The sequence below is a fragment of the Octodon degus genome, unplaced genomic scaffold, assembly GCF_000260255.1.
Source record: "Octodon degus isolate 3935 unplaced genomic scaffold, OctDeg1.0 scaffold00010, whole genome shotgun sequence".
In the NCBI taxonomy this organism is placed as follows: Eukaryota; Metazoa; Chordata; class Mammalia; order Rodentia; family Octodontidae; genus Octodon; species Octodon degus.
The window spans coordinates 6783056-6805368 of NW_004524586.1; the positions used below are offsets into that span (position 1 = coordinate 6783056).

Below are 22313 nucleotides of genomic sequence, written 5' to 3' on the forward strand. Positions count from 1 at the left end.
TATGTTTTCACTACCTTTTTTCTTTTCTTTTCTTTTCTTTTTGGTACCAGGGATCAAACTCAGGACCTTGTGCATGCTAGGCAAGTGTTTATGCCACTGAGCTATCTCCGTCCCACCCCTCATGAAGTATTCTTAAATAATTATTGTTGCTTAGTGTTTTGAACATTTATAAATACATTAATACAGAGATTTTATTGGTTAGTTACTTCTAAAATACAGGGATGGTGAAAAGGTTAATTTTATGTGTCAGTAGTACAAAGCAAAAGTTAACAAGCTATATTTTCCTTATCCCCTCAAACTAATATAACATGTGATGTTACTGTTAAAAAAAAGTTTTAAAGATGGACTACAATGAGCTAAAGGAAAACATGGCAAATAGAAGATGTGTGACTACTCCAAGCATGTGGGTTAAAGTAGAAAAAAATATGGAATGTATCTCATGCTATACTTTTTAAAGATAAATTTATAAAACAGTCTAAGGTGAGGACAGGGAAGAAGAAAACACAGGTAAACAGAGAATAAAGGCAAATAGAAAACGAATGATTCAGAATCTCACAAACAACACTGAGTAGATAACTCTACCGAAAAGTTATAGGAGACATCTAGAGAATGCAATGATGTTTTGAACCACTAACAAAATTAATTTTGAAACTACTGATATCAATGAGTATTGATAGAAATTGCCAAATTAATGGAATAGACAATTGTTAAATAATAGAAATTGAAGAAAATATCTCTTTAGAATGATCAAGAAAAGTAGCATAAAGAAAGAATTCAACATGAAGGATAGTTTTCTATTTGTGTTGGTCAGTTATGGCAGCCTTATGGCTAACTAGAAAGTTCTCTGAGCATGATAGTTTGGGAACTAAAAGAACAGCTCTTGTTCACTGCTATGTGCCATTTGGCACAATTGAAGTTACCAAATCCTTTGTTAGTAAATTTTTTTTGGCAAATCTTTTTATAGCAACCTATTGCCACACAGAAAAAGCAAAACATTTTGTTCAGTTCATTTGCTACCATAACAAGAAAGCAGACCACAGAAATCTCAGTCTAGTTCAGTCTAATGACTAAAGAAAAAGATTCAAACCCCCAAATGACAGACAATACATAAGAATCCTCACAAAGTCATAATGGAGTATGTTTTGAGTAATGCCATCCATTTATAGTGCCTTCATGGTTTCAAGCATCTGGATATTAAAGGTTGACTAGATCACAACACAAACACATCATTAAAACCTTGACCTCCATTCACAATCATTTATCATGCTCTAAATATTATCCAAAATGCTACATACATATTTCTTGCCCTCCAGGAGTTTTGTTCTAAACAATCCTACAAAATATATTTCTTCTTAAATCTGACTTAAATTTCATTTTTTACTTATTATAATACAGGTATCCATCAGAAAAGTTTGTTTTATACCTTCAAAAGAAGAAAAGTGAGGAGATAGAACACAAATGACTGAATATGAACCTGTGAAAATTATTTAAAACATCTTAATATTGTTCCTTAAAAAAATGATCAAGTAACTAATTCATTTTGTATATAAAATAATATTTTTAACAAATTTATACATCATTATTATATTAAGAATCATTAAAGCACAAATAAGTATAAGACATCAATCTGTTGTTTCTTAAAGGCTTCTGCCAATTCTCTCACTCATTTGCTCTCATTTACCACTCCATCAGTGACATACATAATGATAATATTCATATCCAGAAAACTGCAGGACAAACATGTATACCCACATCAGTGAATCATTGTGAAAAATGTCACACTACTCATTACCATTTTAAATATTTCCAGCTCTACTGGAATCACCCCAGTGACCTTCAAGCTTATTACAAAAACCCTCTATGCTAGGTAAAGATAAAATTACTTCCAACACAATATGAAATATTCACATAAGAATATTAAGATGTGTCAAACTATGCAGAAATACATGAAAACAATCCACTTCCTTAAAAGTATATGTACTGAGGACTATTTCAAAAGTGTGTGTGTGTGTGTGTGTGTGTGTGTATTTGTGTGTATATTATAGTTCCTGTTTTGTTGATTTCCATTAACTGTCATTATCATTGGCTGTAGAGTTGTTTTCTTTCAGCAAGTGATTAAAAGACGTGCAAAGCTAGAATAACCTTCCCCTTTAGATAAAGAATAGCTATTTTGAAAATATCATTTGCTGAAATGTATGGTGCACAAACATGCTCGTATCTTAACAGCTAACAGTCATATTAGCTAAAAGGGAACATAAAATAAGTACGTTCTTGTGATGGTGAAGACATGTTTCTAAGCACCTGACATTTCAAATGCATTGTTAATTTTTTTACTATATGGGATCTTGATTGTACCATCTCAAAAAATAAAGAATATATCACTAACTAGTTAGAAAACAATTATATACTCCTACTCATGTATACAAAATTCTGTAAATAACTGGAAGAGGGTTGGAAAAGATCTTTCTGAGATTTTAGTGGCCCAATTTCTTGGCCCATCATATTCCTACATAAATACTGCATTGTAAATATTTCACACATGCCAGAATAATACAAAGTAAGCAGAGTATCACCAACCAGAAGTTACGAGAGTAGGTGTTCTGAATGTACTGGTAAAGAAAGTCACTTCATTGGAAAGGTCTCTGCTCCTTCAACCTCACCCTCCTTACCAATATACATTCATCACTGAAAAGGGAAATATTTACAAAACTTAGTTTAGTTATGTTTAAATATTATGTTTAGCTGTCTGGAGACCAGGTTCTCAAGATTTATATAAGAAATCAAGGATTAAACTTCATAACAATTAGAAAACCACACTGTGTAAAATCAAAGGCTTAGTTAAAGGACATTAAAATAGTTTAGTCATTGGTGCTGAACTGAAATCATGCCTTCTCTTCCCAACACCTGGAACCAAAACTTTATGAACTTTCATGTAAACAAGCCACAGCACACCAAATGCTCTGTGTGCTGCAAGGTACCACCTCTGCACAGGCATTTGAATGAAAAATGTGGAAAATGCCTGAGAACTCTTTGAAGCAGCTTGAGAGAAGTGAGAGCAGGAAAAAGGCTCTTCTCTAGGGTAAGTTTGTTTAGTAGAAAGTAAGCAAGTTGTCAGGGTAAAAGTTGACAATGTTGATTCCAACATTTTGAACTGTGAATAAACATCCAAAGGGATTATGTTACTGAGAATTGGAAAAGATTCCATTGAACTCAATAGAATACTTGCGTTTCCAAAGATAATATGTCTTCAAGCCACAATACGAATCCAGTTTAGGGTTAGAATTACCCTAAGGCTTTTCTATGTTATGTTAAAGAACAAAGGGTAATAATATATGCCTAAAAATATTAAAATAAGAGTAGAACAACATATTTAATCCTTAATTGGAAAGGTGTATAGGCAGATATAGATATAGATAATATATATACAGATAGATTGATATAAATATAGATTTATTTAAGACTGAAGAAACTTAGAGAAAAAATTATGTTCTTCCAAACACTTAAACTCAGTGTCACTAACTGCACTGGGGACATACATCCACTGGCATAAGTTACTTTTAATTTTTCCCTGCTTAATGACTTAGCAAACAGCAAAAAGCAGGATAAATGTTTATAAAATCCATAATCTTCTTTTCTTTTCACCAAAGCCACTTTAAACCTGGCTTTTTTCTCATGCCCTTGGGTTTTGCACCAGGTTCAAAATGAAAAGTGGAGCTAGGCATGATGGTGCATACCTGTAACACCAGCACAAGGAGGCTTGAGGCAGGAAAATGGCTGTGAGTTCAAGGTCAGCCTGAACTGCAAAGTGAGACCCTGTCTCCAAAAACAACAAAATAAAACAAACAACAAAAAAAGGAAAAGTGGATAAAATCTTATTCTCTCTGAAAAACAAAACAAATTGGTTGCCACTCAGCAATTCCTGGTGAAATACCAAAGAGTCTATATACAAACTTAAAAATTCTTCTAACTTGGAGTACATAAAAGCTCTGTGAGATGCTCATAGCCTGTCAGATACTGCATCCTTTTGTTTTTTAATATTCATAAATAAGGGAAAGCACACACTTCTAACTTGTTAAAGTTCATTCAGATCAATAAATAGATATGCCTTGCATGCTCTTGAGAAAGTAGAAGTAACCTAGACTGCTCTTCTCAGTGTATCTCAAATTCTGTTTCTCACACTAGAGTTTGTGACTATATACAGCCTATTCCAAAACTTAACAAATGAATGTGACTTGTATGCCCTTTACCAGCAGTTTTCAGCCAGCCCTACAAAAAGTTGTATCTATTTGTAGCTCTGACACACATTTGCTTTCTTCATGGAACTACAGATGTAAGGGAATATGTAGCTGTCTCACAGTCTCTGTACTCTTAAAAGAAAATCAAATTCTCAGATATTTTCAGACATCATCAAGAATAGAACAGTCTCAGATCTTCTGAATATCAGTATCTCTTTTATATTTCTTTATATTCACTAGGTTCATAGAAGGACATACAAAGACAAAAGAAAATATCTGCTTCTTAAAAGATACCAAATTTAGGTACTCTTTCAAATCTTCTGGCACACATCTAGAAAGTCATATTTTTTTAACAAAGTTTCATTGGGTCCTCATTGGTTCTGTCTTTTGAGAAAATATGTTGAATTGCCTATAACTTCGAGCCAAAATATATCTGTAAACTATAAGAAATATTTGTTATAGGAAAACAAGAGTCCTAATTAAAAATGTGATATAATGGGTAAAGACAAACATGTGGGGTCATCTGAAATCCACATTAGTGTCCCTGAAGCATCAACTTGTTATCTAACAAAGGTCACTGAAATAATGCTCCAGGATTCTAGCCAACTCCAGAAGCCTTACCTGTTAATATGAGATTACTGTAAGTGTTAGAGAATTGCTCCTTTAGAAGAACCAGATGCATCTGAGTTGCCTTCTCTCTTTGAAGCTCCAACATTATATCAGGGTGTTGAGCAATCTTGCAGCCTTTCTGCTTATCCAAGGCAACATCACTTCGAACAATGTCTACAAAAAAAAAAAAAAAAAGAAAAAAAAAAGAAGAAAGAAGGGAAAAAAGGCAGGCAGAAAAAAAAAAACATACCGTAGTCTTATTTCATTCAAAATGACAAATTTTATAAACCACCAGCATTTTCATCCAATTGAAGAGATGCAGAAGTAATAATCCTTAAGAGACTCCAACCCTATGACACATCCTGCAAGTTTCTCTAGTTATTTCCAAATTCTTTGAAGATGTCTCACTAACCTCATTAAAGATTTTACTCATAGATTCTTACTTCTACCCTTATTTCTGTGGCCTTTTCTCAATCTTTTTTATTATTTTCCATGGGGAATAATAATGTAACTTTGAAAACTAGTGATTATGAAGATAATTTCCTCTATCTCATGTTGTAGAACCAGGTGATTGGACCATTATGTGCATTCCAAATACTTGGCCTACTTTCAAATTAATCTCCCAGACAGAATACTCCATCCAAGTTATGGTTACCAGCCAAGTGGTAACTTGGTCAGGACTTCTTAATTTTCATATACCTCTACAGAAATAACTTCATTCTAGCCCAATAAAAACTGTGAATCCACAGCTGGCCTGACAGCTCAAAGAACTAAAGCACCTGCTTAGGCAAAGCACAGCAGCTGGAGTTTGATCTCTGGTGTGCCGTGCTGGCCCTGCACCTGGGGCGTGCTGAGACAGCTATTAAGCCTGGGCGTGGTGGCATGTGCCTGTAATCCCAGCACTTGGGAGGCTGAAAACAGGAGAATCATTACCAGTCTGATCTCCATAGTGAGACCCTGTAGACCTTGTACCAAATTTTTTAAAAAAGTAGATACAGAAAAAAAAAATGTGAGTCAATGAACTCAACTGAAAGAGACCTAGAGGGCTGGAGAGATGGCTCAGTAGTCTGAAGCACCTACTTAGAACAGGCTTAGCAAAGCACAGGGACCGCGGTTTGGTCCCCCAGCACCACATGCCAGCCAGCCCCGCCCTCTGGTGGGCTGAGCTGGCCACACACACACACACACACACACACACACAGAAAAATAAATAAATAAATAAACAAATAATAAAAAAAGAGACCTAGAGTTACTTGCACATTTGCCTCTTCCCTACTTTCCTATTAACAACATGCTGCTTTTCAAACTTCAGTATGATTTTTCAGTCAAAGAAGATATACTCTCTCTAAAACAGGCTTCCTCAAAAAGAAAAAATCATTTAACATGTTTCCCAAAAGCATAAATATGTTCATTTTACAAATTAAAACAAAAAAAATTTAAAACAAAGTAAAAATGAATTAATTCAATGATACACACGCTCATTTTCAAAACTGTCAGGAGACAGGAATGAATCACTTATTATTTAAGCTACATATAACTATACACAACTTTTTAAATAGTATATCGCATTGAATCTTTCCAATACACCTATTAAAGGATATCACAGATACTGTTGACTGGCTGATCCAAAGACAAACACAATTCCTTTTCCTTGATTTCCTCTAGTATAGAGATTGAAACCCATACTACACAATTTCCTAACTTTCCTTAAAGCACAGTGTCCATGTAACATTGTTCTGACTGATGAGTTACAGAAAGACATCCCAAGGGTCACCTTCTCTGCCAAATTAAAAATCAGGGCCTCACTGATATACAACCAATCTTTCCCATTTATTCTACTCCTTCCTATTTTTTACACATCAAGCATATACATAAAGTCTTAGTTATATTATTTTGTAGTCATGTGTCAAGAAGTAAGGGGAAAAAACTAAACACTAAGGATATGACACCAAAAACATGGGAATAACCTAAAGACTTTCTAAACTCATCTTTATTAACTAGACTGTCTTTTTATCAAGACAAACACATTATCCATGTGTCATGGCTTATATTTAGATGTCCTCCCAAAGCTTCATGCATGCATCAGTGAGGATTTTTGGAGGTGGCTAGACCTAAGATGTGTGAATATGGATTAAGAATGCATGATAATTGCAATAATCCGCTGATTGGTTTGGCAAAGTTCTGGGTGTGATTCTTAGGAAGCCGTATACTCTGGATGTAGGTGGCACCAACCAATACATTTCAGCCTATATGGAATACAAAGGGAAAGTTGGAAAGCAGAGTTTCTGACTTCAGCCTAGCCTGCCATAGAGTGCTTCTCTTCTACCATGCCCCTATGCCATTCCTCCCTGTCTTGGAATTAGTTGTGGACTGAAACCTCTACAAACTTTGAGTGAAAATAAACCTTTTCTCCTTCATCTTGTTAGTGTTAGGTATTTTGTCCTGGCAACAAGACAGTAACCAAGACATCATGTAAGCCACTAATAATCAGCTACCTACTTTTACAATGCTACCCTGCTCTTGTAATAAAAAAATTATTATTTTTCCCCTCTTTTATATATCAAGAAACTGAGACCTACAAAGTTTAGGTGATTTGCTCATGTTCACATAGCCTCATCAGTCTCCAGATCTAAAAATTTTAAAGACAAGTACAGTATTTTGAGAAATTACTGTTATTTAGAAACCCATGAGCTTAATTTTTTTTATTTTAAAGAGAAAAAAATAGTTTCAAAATAGGTTAGTAACAAAGCTATAACAATTAATACATTGCATATTGGAGCTTAACATTTTTAATACAGTAAGTCCTCAACTTACATTCATAAGTTGGATTCATTCATAAGTCTGATAAAATGAATCTTCTACACTTTTAACACAATATACAAGTAAAGCATAAGAAAATCAAACACAAGGTCTATTGGTATCTATGCAAGTTCACAACTCAAATGTTTATAAGTCAGTCACTTACTGTAATGGAATTACATTAAATAATGAAAGTGAAGAACTAAAATATCAAAGCCAAATTTAACTGTTATACTGGCATACTACACAGTGTCTATCTGGAAAGAAGCAAAGATTATTTTTTTAAAAGATGATAAAGCTTGTATTAAAATCTACTGTAGGGCTGGTGAGATAGGTCAGTGGACTAAAGTGCCTACTTAGGCAGGCTTAGGCAAGTGCAGGGACCATGGTTCGATCCATGGCACATGCTGTGCTACCCCACCCCTAGAGCTGGCTGAGCAGGCCACAGAGTTCAAGCACAGTGGCGCACAACTATAATCTCATGTTGGGGAGGCTGAAAAACAGGAGAATCATTATGAGTCCAAGCTGCATGGTGAGAACCTGTAACAGCCAAATACATTAAAAAAAAAAAACCTACTGTAAACAATGTGGAGTATCAACTATCTTAGCATCTTCTGATAGAAGTCTAATTAGAAAAGTAAAGTACCTGGTAAAATATTTCTCATCTAACAATTGTAACATATTATCATTATTATACAGATTTTTTTTTTTTTTGGTGGAACCGGGGATTGAACTCAGGCCCTTGTGCTTGCCAGGGAAGCCTTATTCCACTAAGCCATCTCCCTGGACCCATTATACAGATTCTTGAACTAAAGTGTTCACATTATTTTCTTAAGAATATTAAGGAAGAAGACCAAGATATAGCCCAATATAATATGCAGATTTTAGAAAAGTACCTTTCAAAACTGCTCAGAAAAAAAAATGTAATGTACAAAATCTTTATCTGACACATCTGTTTGAAACTGTATCAATGACTAACTAAACATAAAGTAAGGATATGTGTCAAAGAGGCACAGGACCTGGAGAAAGAGTTAATACCATTGATGACAGACTCAGAATTAGAAATCATATTGGCAACCTGAAAATTTGGGCCAAAATATACAAGATAGAAAATGAAAACATAAGCATAAAGCCCTGCATTTATACTTGAAATTAATTTTATGAGGTAATATGAGAAGGCCACCCCAGACAAAAGCATGTGTATTTAGGGTCTTATTAAAATTTGTAGGCTTTAGTTGAATACAACTTTAATATGTCACTGACTTATATTATTATATTATGATATTGTTGCCACAAATATTAATGCAATCTTAGTCTAAATTAATAGAACATGAGCACATAGAATACAGAAGGTATAACTGCCACTGTATTTCATGCCAGCCAACTGCAACACACTGAAGAGTTTAATGTACAAGCAGATTTCAGTTCAAATTCTTGTCTGGTAGTTGCTTATTAGTCATACAAATAGAAGATAAATATCTCTCAAAACCTTACTTTCTTCATATACTGTTATCAATCAGATATTTTGCTCTATGCATGCCACATAAGAGTGCAATAAAGAGTATTTTTATTATTATTAGCACCACATTTTGTGATATTGTATTTATTTCTAGATATGATAATCTCAGAAGTACAATTATGACCTAGAGCAATGATGGTGAACCTTTGGAGCTTTCAATGATGACAAACATCTCACTGCAGCACACATGCCATAAGTTCACCACCACTGACCTATAACATCCCCAAAGAAACAACAGAGATGATAAACAATGTCAGCTTTTTAAAATAACAACAACACAACCAGAAACAAAAAACATAAGTGATGATCCTGGCAAAGAAAAACCAAAACACAACTTGTTTCATGCACAAGAGAAAGCTGATTTATGCTGTGTTGATCTGGAAAACAAAACAAAGATTACCAGCCTTTTAAGAGTGTCCAAATACAAATATCACAGGTTCCACATGAGAAAACTTTGCACAAACAGAATCAATCAAATAAGGAAAAAGGCTACTTGAGAAGAAGGGGATTTTTCAAACCAGGAAAACATTCATCAGAGACCAAGTAACAGAGGCACTTGGTTGATGATATGATTCCAGTAAAGGAATTAAAATCTGCCAGGTACAGGTTTGGGTACTTTATATAAGCCAATATAGCAGAACTGTTAAAAGGTGTAGGTTTTGAATTCACATGAGTATAAATTTATATCCCCATAATGATCCAAGTCTGAATAACAGACAACTCTTGGACAAACAGTAAAACCTCTCAATGTCTTAACTTTTCAAAATTAAAATGCTACTAGCTTATTTTTATTTTTTATTTTTAAAGAATTTATAACAGTGACAGGAATATATTAGGCATGGTTTAGCAATTACTATCAGGTTATGATAAGTATATCAGAAAGTTGTTGCTAAATAACAATACAATTCTAAGCAATTTTTTTTTCCAGGAACCAGGGATTGAACTCAGGCCCTTGCACTTGCCAGGGAAGTACTTATTCTACTGAGTAATCTCCCCAGCCCTGTGAAGCAATTTTTTACTGAAGGATTTTATGGCTCCATGGGTTGTCTTGTGTTTTTACCACATATAATAGAAAAAGGTTCAATGCCAGAAGACTTAGATATGAATTTCAAATAATCTTTTTAAATTAATTTTATTGAGAAACAAATAACAATGAGACAGTTTCAAAACCGATTAATAGGACAGTTTCAATAATTAATACATTGCACATTGTTGTCTTCATAGTGTTATTGATAGTACAAGATACAGACATGATGTCCTAACCAAACACTATTAGTACAAATCTTTCTTCTCATTGAATTAAGAGAAAGTAGCTGCATATCTATCTTGAATGATTTTGTATGTACAGATACAAAATGGTCCTTGATTTCTATCCCCTTTTTTTGTTTAGTTGTGTCAGAGATGGGTATTTCCTTGCCATTTAAATATTGTAAATGAGGGATCGGTCCCAAGGTCTCCTCTATTTTCCAGCTATGTGAAGTAAGATCCTGCTCCATCATGTGCTCCTGATGGGATGCTCTTCCTCACCACAGGTCCAAAGCAGTGTGGCCAGGGCGGTGTGGCCAGGAGACCACATCTGGAAACTTCTGAAACTGTGAGATGAGGAAGCCTTTCCTACTGCACCTTGATCATCACAGTTGCTTTGCCAGAGTGACAGAAAAGTAAAGCAAGCAAGTTTCTTTGAAACTTAACAGTTTACTCTGAACAAAAGAAGGGTTTCTTTATTTGTTTGGTCTTGCTTTTAGCTAGAGAACTTCCGATTACATGACAAAAAAACCTGTGTTTGTTCAGTTCTTTGTGTTAGCAATGTCTTCTAAAATACGCTTACTGTGAAGTATTAATAAAACTTTATTAATAGAACAAAAAATAAAATAAATATTGTAGATGCGTGAATTCAGCAAAATACTCCAATATAGTCCAGTATTCCATAATAATAGTGGGTTATCCATAGGACTAGCAATAATTTCAAATAATCTTTAAATTATAGACACACATATTAAATTGTGCCTTTGCTTTTTTTCCCCTGACCCACCTAGTTGGGAAGGTGCTAGCCACTAGCTCATTGCACAAGCTGTCTCACTTTTGATGATATTATTTGCTATTCTATAATCAAAGTATATATTCTATTCTATAATCAAATTTCTACATTTCAGCCCAAATGCAAATTTATCCATAGGCCTTTCTTCATGTTCTCCCATGGTCTTTTCCTTGCTACATAGTTTAAGGATCCCCAAAGACATCAAGTGTACCCTGAAGGATATAACAAGGAAGAGATAATCTTGTACTTAAAGTTCTAGAACCATTTAGTGTCTAGCATTACTTTTGGATATTTAAGTATGGAAGTGTTTGTATTGTGTTCTTTATTCTTTCTTCCTTAGATCTTCCTTTCCATGAGTTAACTAACACATAATAACTCACAATTAAGGCTAAAGTTGTAGTTTTAGTTGAGATAACACGGAAAATACCAGTTGACCAGCCAAACATTTTAACAAGGAGTTTCTGCAGTTTAGACAAGCTATATAAGCGTCACACAAAGTGACCAGTAGGATAGCACATGCAATGGACACTTAACATAAGTTAAGTTCTTGACACATAACTAACTGGAAAACTCCACACAAACACAAGGGAAACCCAAGAGGCCATAAACAAAGTAACAGGTGAGGAAGACTTACAAGTTGTCGCAAAGCCTAATGTGTTTACCACACAGAAATGCATCAGCAGAAAGTGTAAGGCTCTATGTCTAAAACAAAACCTACATGGATGATACTCACAAAGGTTCTACAATCTGAGATACAGGATCTCAGGATAAATCCTGAGGGAATTTCACTAACCTTATCAGACCCAAAAGCTACAACTCTTCTTGCATAGGTCCTGCTTTACCTTGATCTTAACCATCCAGCAGAAAAGTATTAAAATGAAGTATAAGAAGTAAAGCCATGATGTTATGTTGAGCTGTAGGGGACTCAGGTCAACAATTTCTGACATTGCCAGTCAAGCGGAAGACCCAATACTACCATGGACTAATGGACCCTGAGAATATTTTGCTGAGTTAACACACCTATAATATTTAAATAACGGAACTAAACAAGAAAAGGGGGTACAGATGAATGTCCATTTTGTATCTGTGTATTCAAAATGGTTAGGATAGATATATAGTTAAATTCTCTTAATGAATAGAGCGATTTATTCTAATAATGTTTGTAAACAGGATATCATGTCCACATCTTGTACAGCAATTAACCACTAGGAAGAATGTATGCAATGTGTTAATTATTGAAACTGTCCTACCAATTTGGTTTGAAACTGTCTCATTGCTATTTGTTTCTCAATAAAATTATGGAAAAAATAAAACACAACCTATAAACAATGATTGGCTGATCAGTAAACTATGAACACTCAGAAACAATCCCTAAGAAGTCAAGCTTAAAAGTAAAAAAGAATTATAAAATTAAAATCAAGTTTATAGTTCTTGTTGGGCATGGGGGCACACAATTGTAATCCCAGCAGTGAAAAGACTGAGGCAAAAACATCATTGTGTGTTTGAGACCAATTTGGGATACAAAGTGAGCTTAAGACCAGCCTGAAAAGCACAGCAAGACCCTGTGTCCAAAGATAAAAAAAAGTTTATAATTGTAATTCACTCTTATAATCTTAAAATTATGAAAACTGTGCAGAAAAGAAGGGTTAAGTCTGAAAGATCCACTAAAAAGGACAAAACAACAATTCTAATACACACACACACACACACACACACACACACACAATTTTAAAAAAACTAGATTGGCTTTGAGGCATCTGAAATGTTCACATCACAACAAAGGGGCATTAGGGCACTAGTTCATGTTTAAAAAAAAAAAGTTAACAGAACTCTGGGAAATCCAAGAAAAGATTTCAAAGACAATTTTATAAGCATGCATTAAAAAGCAAAATAATTATGCCTGAATATTTAAAAGAAACAACGAAACATAACAAAGAATAGGAAAACAAAATTAAAATAGAAACTTATTTCTATAACAAAATCAGGATAGTATTAATATGCTAAACTGTAAAAAGCTCAAGTCAACAACTTCTGACATTGCCAGTATTACAAAAACCCACTACTATTATAGACTACTGGACCATATTGGAATATTTTACTGAATTTATGTACTGACAATATTCAAATGACAATGGAATACCCTTCTCTGACAAAACTAAACAACAAAGGGGAATACAAATGAACAAATATTTTGTATCCCTATACTCAAATACATAGGATGGATACACAACGGCATTCTCTCAATTCAATGAATAGAGAGATTTCTTCCAATACTTTTGTGGACAGGATATCATGTCTGAATCTTTTATAATAAACAAAAACTAAGACAACAATATGCAATGTATTAATTATTAAAATTGTGCTAGTAATTGGTTTCGAAACAGTCTCACTGCTATTTGTTTCTCAATAAAATAACAAAAAAGAAAGAAAGATATCAGACTATCCCGAGTTGAAAGTCAGAATAAACGAAATGAAAAATACACTATATGAGCTTAGAAGAGGGGTTGAGGTGACAGACTTGAATATGAACAACTCAGAAACAGTTAACCATATACTTAAAAATGGCTGAAATGGAGGCAGGCAGATGGCTCAGTAGAATAAGTGCTTCCCTGGCAAGTGCAAGGGCCTGATTCAATCATTGGTTCCGAAAAAAAAAAAAAAAAAAGCAAAGCCTAAAGGGAAATTTTTTCTGCAACTTATGCTAATTTTCTTAACAATTTAAACAATGCAAAAAAACAGGATCATGAGATTTTCAAAAATTAGGGCAAGCTGGGCTGGGAAAGATAGTGTGATGGTCTACGCATCTGCATGGAAAGTACAAGGTCCCCAGTAAGATCCTCAGTACCATATGGCACACCCAACACAGAACTCCAGACACCCCACATGAGTGAAATCAGCTGCCGTGTCCTCGGGATGCCTCCAACCCTCCAGAGCCCCCGGCCCCAAGCCTGCTGAGTGAACCATAACTTCAGTGATGATCTTGGGATGCCCAGATCCAGCCCAAGCCGAGGCCCAGCTAGTGTGTGAGAGAGCTTCGGGGCTCCCCTGTCCCACCTGGGCTAAGGGAACAACAGAGGGGCACAACAGGTTCACGTCAAAGGGCTGCAGCAGGAAGGAGCTGAACACAACAGCTAGACCCAAGACAGGCATAACTGCATAAACTTAAACTTAATAGATCTGCACCAAAATTTCATTAGGTGTTAAAGTTAGAACTGCAACAAAGCTCTACACCAAAGGTCAGATGTCAGTGCTACACAAAATGACAAAGGAGCAAAATGCAATCTCAGGCCTCAAGCCCACCCAGAACAAGTGCAGAGGACACTAGCTCAGTTGAAATGTATGAATTAATAGCGTGGGAAGTAAATAAACAACAGCACAAATGATTCATGCACTAAAAAAACAAATCTCTGAATTAATAGCATCTGAAGTAAAGAATCAAACAAAGAAACATACGGAGGAAACCCAATCTGAAAAAAACTCAGTAGTAAAACAATAACTGTTTCTAAAGAGATATTGATTTTAAAAAATAGAGATTAGAAAAATGATAGATTCCTTGAATGAGCAATACAGGAAAGAAATAGATCGCATGAAGCAGAGTCAAAGAGATATAGAGGAACTTAAAATCTCAATCACAAGCCTGCAAAACTGTTTGAGTGAAAGTGAAGACAGTTTCAGATCTTGAAGATACTGGTGCAGCTAATGAACAGGTCAGAAAGGATCTCTTAAAAAAAAAAAAACTAGGATGCAGGACAAACTATTTCACCACCTGTAAGAACATGCGGAGAGGAACAAGGTGAGAACAAAAAGCATCAATGAGAAAGGAGGAGTCAATGAAATGATAGAAAAAGAATACGGGCAGAAGTAATAGCAGAAAACTTTCCAAATATGTGGAATTAATCGAACATTCAGATAACTGAAGCATACAGAACGTGAAAGAACTTCAATCCAAATAAAAACACACTGAGACATATAATAGTCAAAATTGCAGAAATCCAGCACAAGAATAATATACTGAAAGCCGCTAGAGAAAAGAAGCAGATCACATTCAGAGGAAAACCCATCAGAATTACAGATGACTTCTCCTCACAAAGCATGAAGGCAAGAAAAGGATAGAGCACAGTACTTCAAGTCCTCTATGAAAACAAATTCCAGCCCAGACTACTATGCCCTGCAAAACTCTCTGAACTTTGATGGAGAAGTGAAATAATTCAATGACAAAGAAGAACTAAGGAATTTCATGATGAAAAAGCCAATCCTTCACAAACTACTGAAACATGTTCTAGAGGGGACCAAAATGATCAGAATTATACAGATGAGAACAGAAGGAACCCACTAAAATGGGGAAAAAATTAAACACAGGACAAAAAGGAGTAAACACCAACAGGTAAATAATGTGTCAATCATATGTCAACAAATCTCAATTATAACCATCGAAGTAAATGAACTCAATTCACCAATTAAGAGAAATAGATGGTACATTAGATTAGGAAACAAAATCAAACAATATGATGTACACAAGAAACACACTTAACTCACAAAGAAATTCATAAGCTGAAAGTCAAGGGATGGAAAACAATACTACATGCTCCAGCACCTCAGTAAAAAGCAGGGGTAGCAATCCTTTTCTCACACAGTCTCAACTTCAAACCAAGAATGATCAAGTGAAATAAAGTAGGCCATTATATACTGGTTAGGGGAAAAATTCAAGAGGAAGAGGTAACACTCATAAATATGTATGTACCAAACACAGGAGCAACCCAAATATGTAAAGCAAATCTTAATGGACATGAAAATCTATTATCCAATACCGCAATCTTAACAGGAGATCTTGACGCATGCTTATCCAAAAAAGATAGGTCAATGAGACAAAAACTTAACAAAGAAATAACACAACTGAATAAGACCTTGAAACAAATGGACTTGGTGGACATATACAGAGTATTCCACCCAAACACACCCAAATAAACATTTTTCTCAGCTGTACATGGGTCATTTTCTAAAATAGACCACATACTGGTCCATAGGTCATGCTTAAATATATATAAGAAAACAGAAATTATCCCATGCACATTTTCTGACCACAGTGCAATGAAACTGGAAATACACAACAAAACAACATAATCGGAATTTATGGGATGCGATGAAAGGAGTTCTCGGAGGGAAATTCATAGCTGTGAACTCATACATTAGGAAAACAAAACGGGAACAAATAAATGCCCTAAGGCTGCAACACTAACATGTACAAAAGGAAGAGCAAACTAAACGCAGAGCCCAAAGACAGAAAAAAATCATAAAGACTAGAGTAGAAATTAATTCAACTGAAATGAAGAAAAACGTTCAAATAATTAAATCAAAAAGCTGGTTCTTTGAAAGATTAAATAAAATTGATAAGCCCTTAGCTAACCTCATCAAAAAGAAGAAAAAATTCTAATGCAAGCAATAATTAATAAAAAGGTTGTAATGACCACAGACCCAGTAAAATTCAAAAGATTATCAATAGCTATTTTCAGAATGTTTACAGTCACATAATAGAAGATACAGGTGAAATGGACATATTCCTAGAAATGTACAACTTATTAAAACTGAATCAAGAAGATATAACAACTCTCAAAAACCCAAAAACAGCCAATGAGATAGGAAATGTCATAAGAAGCCTGCGGACAAAGAAAAGTCCAGGTACTGACGAATTCACAAATGAATTCTACAAGAAATATAATTTACAGAAGATATAATCCCTACATTCCTCAATCTCTTCAAAGAAATTGAAAAGGAAACAGTTCACCCAAAATCATTCCTGAAGGCAAGTGTTATACTCATACCAAAACCAGGGAAAAACAAAACTAAAAAAGAGAACTACAGGCCAATCTCCCTCACGAACATAGATGCAAAAATCGTCAATAAGTTCCTAGCAAACAGAATGCAGCAAATCATCAAGAAGACCTTACACAATGACCAGGTAGGATTCATCCCAGGGATGCAAGGATGGTTCAATATACACAAATCTATAAATGTAATACACTATATCATCATAGCCAAATCTGAAAACCACATGATCATCCCAACTGGTGCAGAAAAGGCTTTGGACAAAGTCCAACACTCATTCATGTTCAAAGTCCTACAGAAAATTGGAATAGATGGCCTCTACTTCAATTTGATGAAAGCCATCTATGACAACCCAATGGCTAACATAATTCTAAATGGGGAAAAACCGAAATCTTTTACTCTCAGATTTGGTACAAGTATGTCCTCTATCACCACTCCTATTCAATATAGATCTGCAATCATTGGCTACATCCATTAGACAAGAGAAAGAAATAAAAGGAATAAGAATAAGTAAAGAAGAAGTTAAATTATAATTATTCTCAGATGACATGATACTTTACTTGGAAGACCCAAAACACTCCACCAAGAAGCTACTAGAATTGATACACAAATTCAGTTTCGTAGCAGGATACAAACTCAATAGCTAAAAGTCAATAGCATTCCTCTACATAAATAACAAACACACTGAGAGGGAAAGTAGAGAAACAATACCTTTTACAATAGCACAGAGGAAAATGAAATACCGTGGAATTCATCTAATTAATGAAGTCAAAGATCTTTTCACGGAAAATTACAATACTCTTAAAAAAGAGATCATAGAGGATCTCAGAAAATAGAAAGATATTCCCTGCTCCTGTATAGGAATAACCAATATCGTAGAGATGGCCATACCTCCAAAATTGTTGTACAGATTTAACGCACTCCTAATCAAACTATCATCAAGATACCGCCCAGAACTAGAGAAATGGTCTTAAAATTCATTTGGAACCAAAAAACACTAGATACAAAGGCCATCCTGGGTAACAAAGACAAGGCAGGAGGTATAACAATTCGTGACTTGAAATTTTACTACAAAGCTACTGTGATAAAATCAGCATCCTATTGGCAATGAAATAGACTTGAGGATCAATAGAATAGATTATAAAAAGCAAGGGTATCTATGAACACACTAAGCCACTGATCTTCAACAAATGGGTCAAACACGCTTAATGGAAAAAGGACAGCCTCTTTAACAAATGGTGCTAGAAAAATGCTCTCTACATGCCGAAAACTAAAACTTGACCCAGGTCTATCACCATAAAGCTAAAGTCAAAATGGATTAAAGATCTAACCATTAAAGCAGAAACACTAAATGTCCTAGAAGAGAAAGTAGGAGGAACTCTTGAAGACATAGGGGTAGGCAAGGATTTCATGCACAAAAATCAAATCGCACGGGTAATACTTGAAAGAATTAACAACTGGGACCAATTCTTATTGAGAAGTTTTTGCACGTCAAAAGAAATTACCAACAAAGAGAAAAGATAACACACAAATTTCGAAAAAAATCTTAAGAAGCACTCAGTCAAAGGTTTGCTGTCTAGAATTTATAAAGAACTAAAAAACATTAGGCCAGGCCCCCTAAATTTAAATATCCAATCCAGAAATGGGCATCCGAGATGAACACACACTTCTCAGAGGACAAAATTAAAGAAGCAAATAAATATATGTAAAAATGTTACACATCACTAGCCATCCATGAAATGCAAATTAAAACAACACTGAGATACCATCTGACTCCAGAAAAAATGGCTATCGTAAAGAAATCAATCAACAACAAATGTTGGAGATGGTGTGGGGAAAAAGGAACCCTTCTCCACTGCTGGTGGGAATGTAGACTGGTGCAACTATTATGGAAATCAGTGTACAGACTCTGTGGAAATCCCATTCAAACCAGCTATTCCTCTACTGAGAATTTTCCTGGAACATCTGAAAACATCATATATAGGGATATATGTGTACCTATGTTTATAGCAGCACAATTTGTAACAGCCCTATCTTGGAAACAACCAAGAAGCCCGTCACATGAGGAATGGTTGAAAAACGTGGTATTTTTATACAATGGAGTATTAGTCAAGTATAAAAAAAATGATAAAGTTGAAGCATTTATATTTAAGTGGATGCCACTTGAAGATATAAGTGAAATAAACCAGACTCACATGTGTAAATATCATATAGTCTCCCTATTAAGAACTCAAAAGAAGAAATACAGATAGAAAGGTATAACACAATTAAAAGGAAAGCAAGAACTTGAGGATTGGACAACAAGAAGGTGGCAAGGAGAAAAGCTGGGAAACATGACAGGGACCAAGCCATACATTTATATGCACAAGATGGGTAAGGCAATGATCCTGAGAAATATCAGCATGTTTTTGAAACTAGCAGTTCATTGGTAGGATTCTCAACCTGCCTGACTATACATGCTGATACCTGTGAACCAAGCAACTGCACTGAAGATAGCAATGAGTATGAGAATGGTCACGCTTGGAATGCCTGTCATTGTAGCCTTCTACATATGTACTACTTCTCATGACATACCAATTATTACCATAATGTCTCTCAAGTAAAAGTCTGTGTTTTTCTTTTTAATGCATAATAAATGAAATACAGAAGAAAAAAATGTCACAGGACTGTCCTGTTACAATTCTGTATATGGTTGGATTTCTAAGTTTCTGTGTAAAAATATGTAATCATTTATTCATATTCTTTAAATATCTTTCATTTTTTAAATGTTTATCTCCATATTCAGTAGGGACTTAAAGTTTAACATATCAATACTTGATGGACAATGCCTGTTCCATGTTATGCCTAACATGTTTCATATTCAGACAGATAGTTAAGTTAAACCCAACTGCATATGTTGTAAGGTAATAATAAGCTTCTCTTCTGGAGGTTTAACAAAAATTAGAGAAATAGAAGGGCTGCAATGACAGCTTACATTTTGATCCTAGCCTTTCAAGGTCAGTGAAGTCTCAGAACATATGTGAACCTATACTGTAACATCATGTAACTCAGTTGCGTTCCAAATTTTCTGATCAAGGAGATTATGGGGGCCACAGAGCAATGTGATCAATGATGTAGAGTGTGCCTAAGGAGAGTCACACGGAGAGAAAACATTCTCTCAGGCTTTCACAGAAAGTAAATGGTCAAGCAATCACCATGACTCGTCCACATGGCTGACACTGACAAAGAATCTACATACTGTGGTATAGGTTTATAGGACAAATCCTGAGGGGAATTGACTGACCTTATCATATACAAAACTTACATTTCTTGTTATATAGATCTTACTTTATCGTGGTCTTAACCATCCAGACAAAAAAAGTATAAAAATGAGGTATATAAAATAAAGCCATATTAAATTGCTGAGCTGTGAAAGGCTCAAGTTAACAACTTCTCCGGATCACCCACTACTATTGTGGACTGCTGGACTGTGTTAGATTTTCTTGCTGAATTCATGCACCTATATTTGGATACCAATGGAATACCCATCTCTGACTGGACTAAACAAAAAAAAGTGGATACAAAGGAATGACAATTTTGTATCTGTATATATAGAATAGTTAGGATAGACATACAGCTACTTTTGCTTAATTCGATGAGAAGAAAGATTTGTACTAATAGTATTTTGACAGGATAGCCTCTCTGCATCTTGTACTATGGATAACCACTAAGAAGATAACAATGCACAATGTATTAATTATTGAAACTGTCCTATTAATCAGTTTTGAAACTGTCTCATTGTATTTGTTTCTCAATAAAATAAAAATTTTTAAATAAGAAAAAACAAAAACAAATTGCACTGCTATAAACACGGATGTACATGTGTAACTTGTGGTATGGTGTTTTGCGTTCTCCTGGAAAAATATCCAGGAGTGAAATACCTGGCTTGAATGGAAATGCCATTCCTAAATTTCTGAGGAATCTCCACACTAACTTGCATAGTATTTGTACTATTCTACCCTCTCAACAAAAGTGAAGGGTGCCTTTTTCCCCACAGCCCCTCCAGCATTTCTTATTGGTTTTCTTGATGATAGCCATTCTTTCTGAGATAAGATGAAGTTTCAATGTTGTTTTAATTTATATTTCTTGAAGGAACAATGATGGTGAACTTTTTTACATATTTACTTGCCATTTATTCATGTGAGAAATGTGTATTCCCAACTGTGTATTCATCTCAGATGTCCATTTTTGGATTGGGTTTTTTAATTTTGGGGGTCAAATTTTACTTATTTGTATGTCCCAGACAGAACTTTGAGGCATAGTTGACTAAAATTTGTTCCCAGGTCATGAGTTTTCTTCTTACTCTGTTGTTGATTTCTTTTCACACACAGAAACTTTTCAAAACCATGAGATCTCAGTTGTTTGCTCCTTAAAGTATTTCCCATGCAGCTTGGTTTTTCTCCATGAAATCTCCACCTACCCCTATGCATTCAAGATTGCTATCTACTTTTTCCTCAAGTAGGCTTGCTGTTTCTGTTTTAATGTTTATATCTCTGGTCAATTTTTACTTTAGTTCACTGCATGGCAATAGATATGGATCTAATTTTAGTATTCAGCATGAGGAAAGCCATTTTTTCCAGCACCATTTATTAAAGAGGCTATCTTTCTTTCAGTGAACATGTTTGACCCTTTGTCAAAGATAAGGTTATTGAGCATGTTTGAATTTGTGTCTGCATCTTCTAATCTGTTCCACAGATCCTCAGATATGGTTTTTTGCAAATATCACGCATATCTCACCATAGTAGCTTTGTAGTATAATCTCAAGTAAAGGATTATGATGCCTTCTGCCTCTCCTTTGTCACCAAGGATTATTTTTGTTCTTCTAGGTCTCTTCTGGTTTCAGACGAATTTTAGGAATATTTTCTTTACATCTGTGAGATACACTAAGAGTATTTTAACCAGGATTGTATTGAATTTGAAAAACAGTTTCAGGAGTATGGTCATTTTTACAATGTTGGTTTTTCCTATCCAGGAGTGAGGAATATCGTTCCATTTTCTCAAATAGTCTTTGATCCTTTTTTCAGAGTCTTGTAGTTTTCACTGCATAAATGTATAAATCTTTTACTGCCTTTGTGAGATTGATGGGTTTTGTTGTTGTTGTTGTTTTTCTTTTTTTTTCTGCAGAGCCGGGGAGGCCCTTGTACTTGCCAGGCAAGTGCTTATTCAACTGAGCTGTCTCCTTGGCCCCTAGAGGTTGACTCTTAAGTAATTCATTCTTTTTGATGTTACTCTTAAAGGCATGCTTTCCAAA

The 22313-nt window shown here is 34.9% G+C and overlaps 1 protein-coding gene across 1 annotated transcript in view; it reads right to left on the minus strand.

Annotated features, from left to right (window-relative positions):
- Hpse2 (heparanase 2 (inactive)) overlaps window positions 1-22313 on the minus strand; it is a 905948-nt gene that overhangs the window by 776970 nt on the left and 106665 nt on the right. Inside the window, exon 3 of the mRNA XM_023709036.1 lies at window positions 4857-5018. Within this exon, the coding sequence (XP_023564804.1) occupies window positions 4857-5018 (162 nt within the window). The remainder of the gene's footprint in view (window positions 1-4856; window positions 5019-22313) is intronic.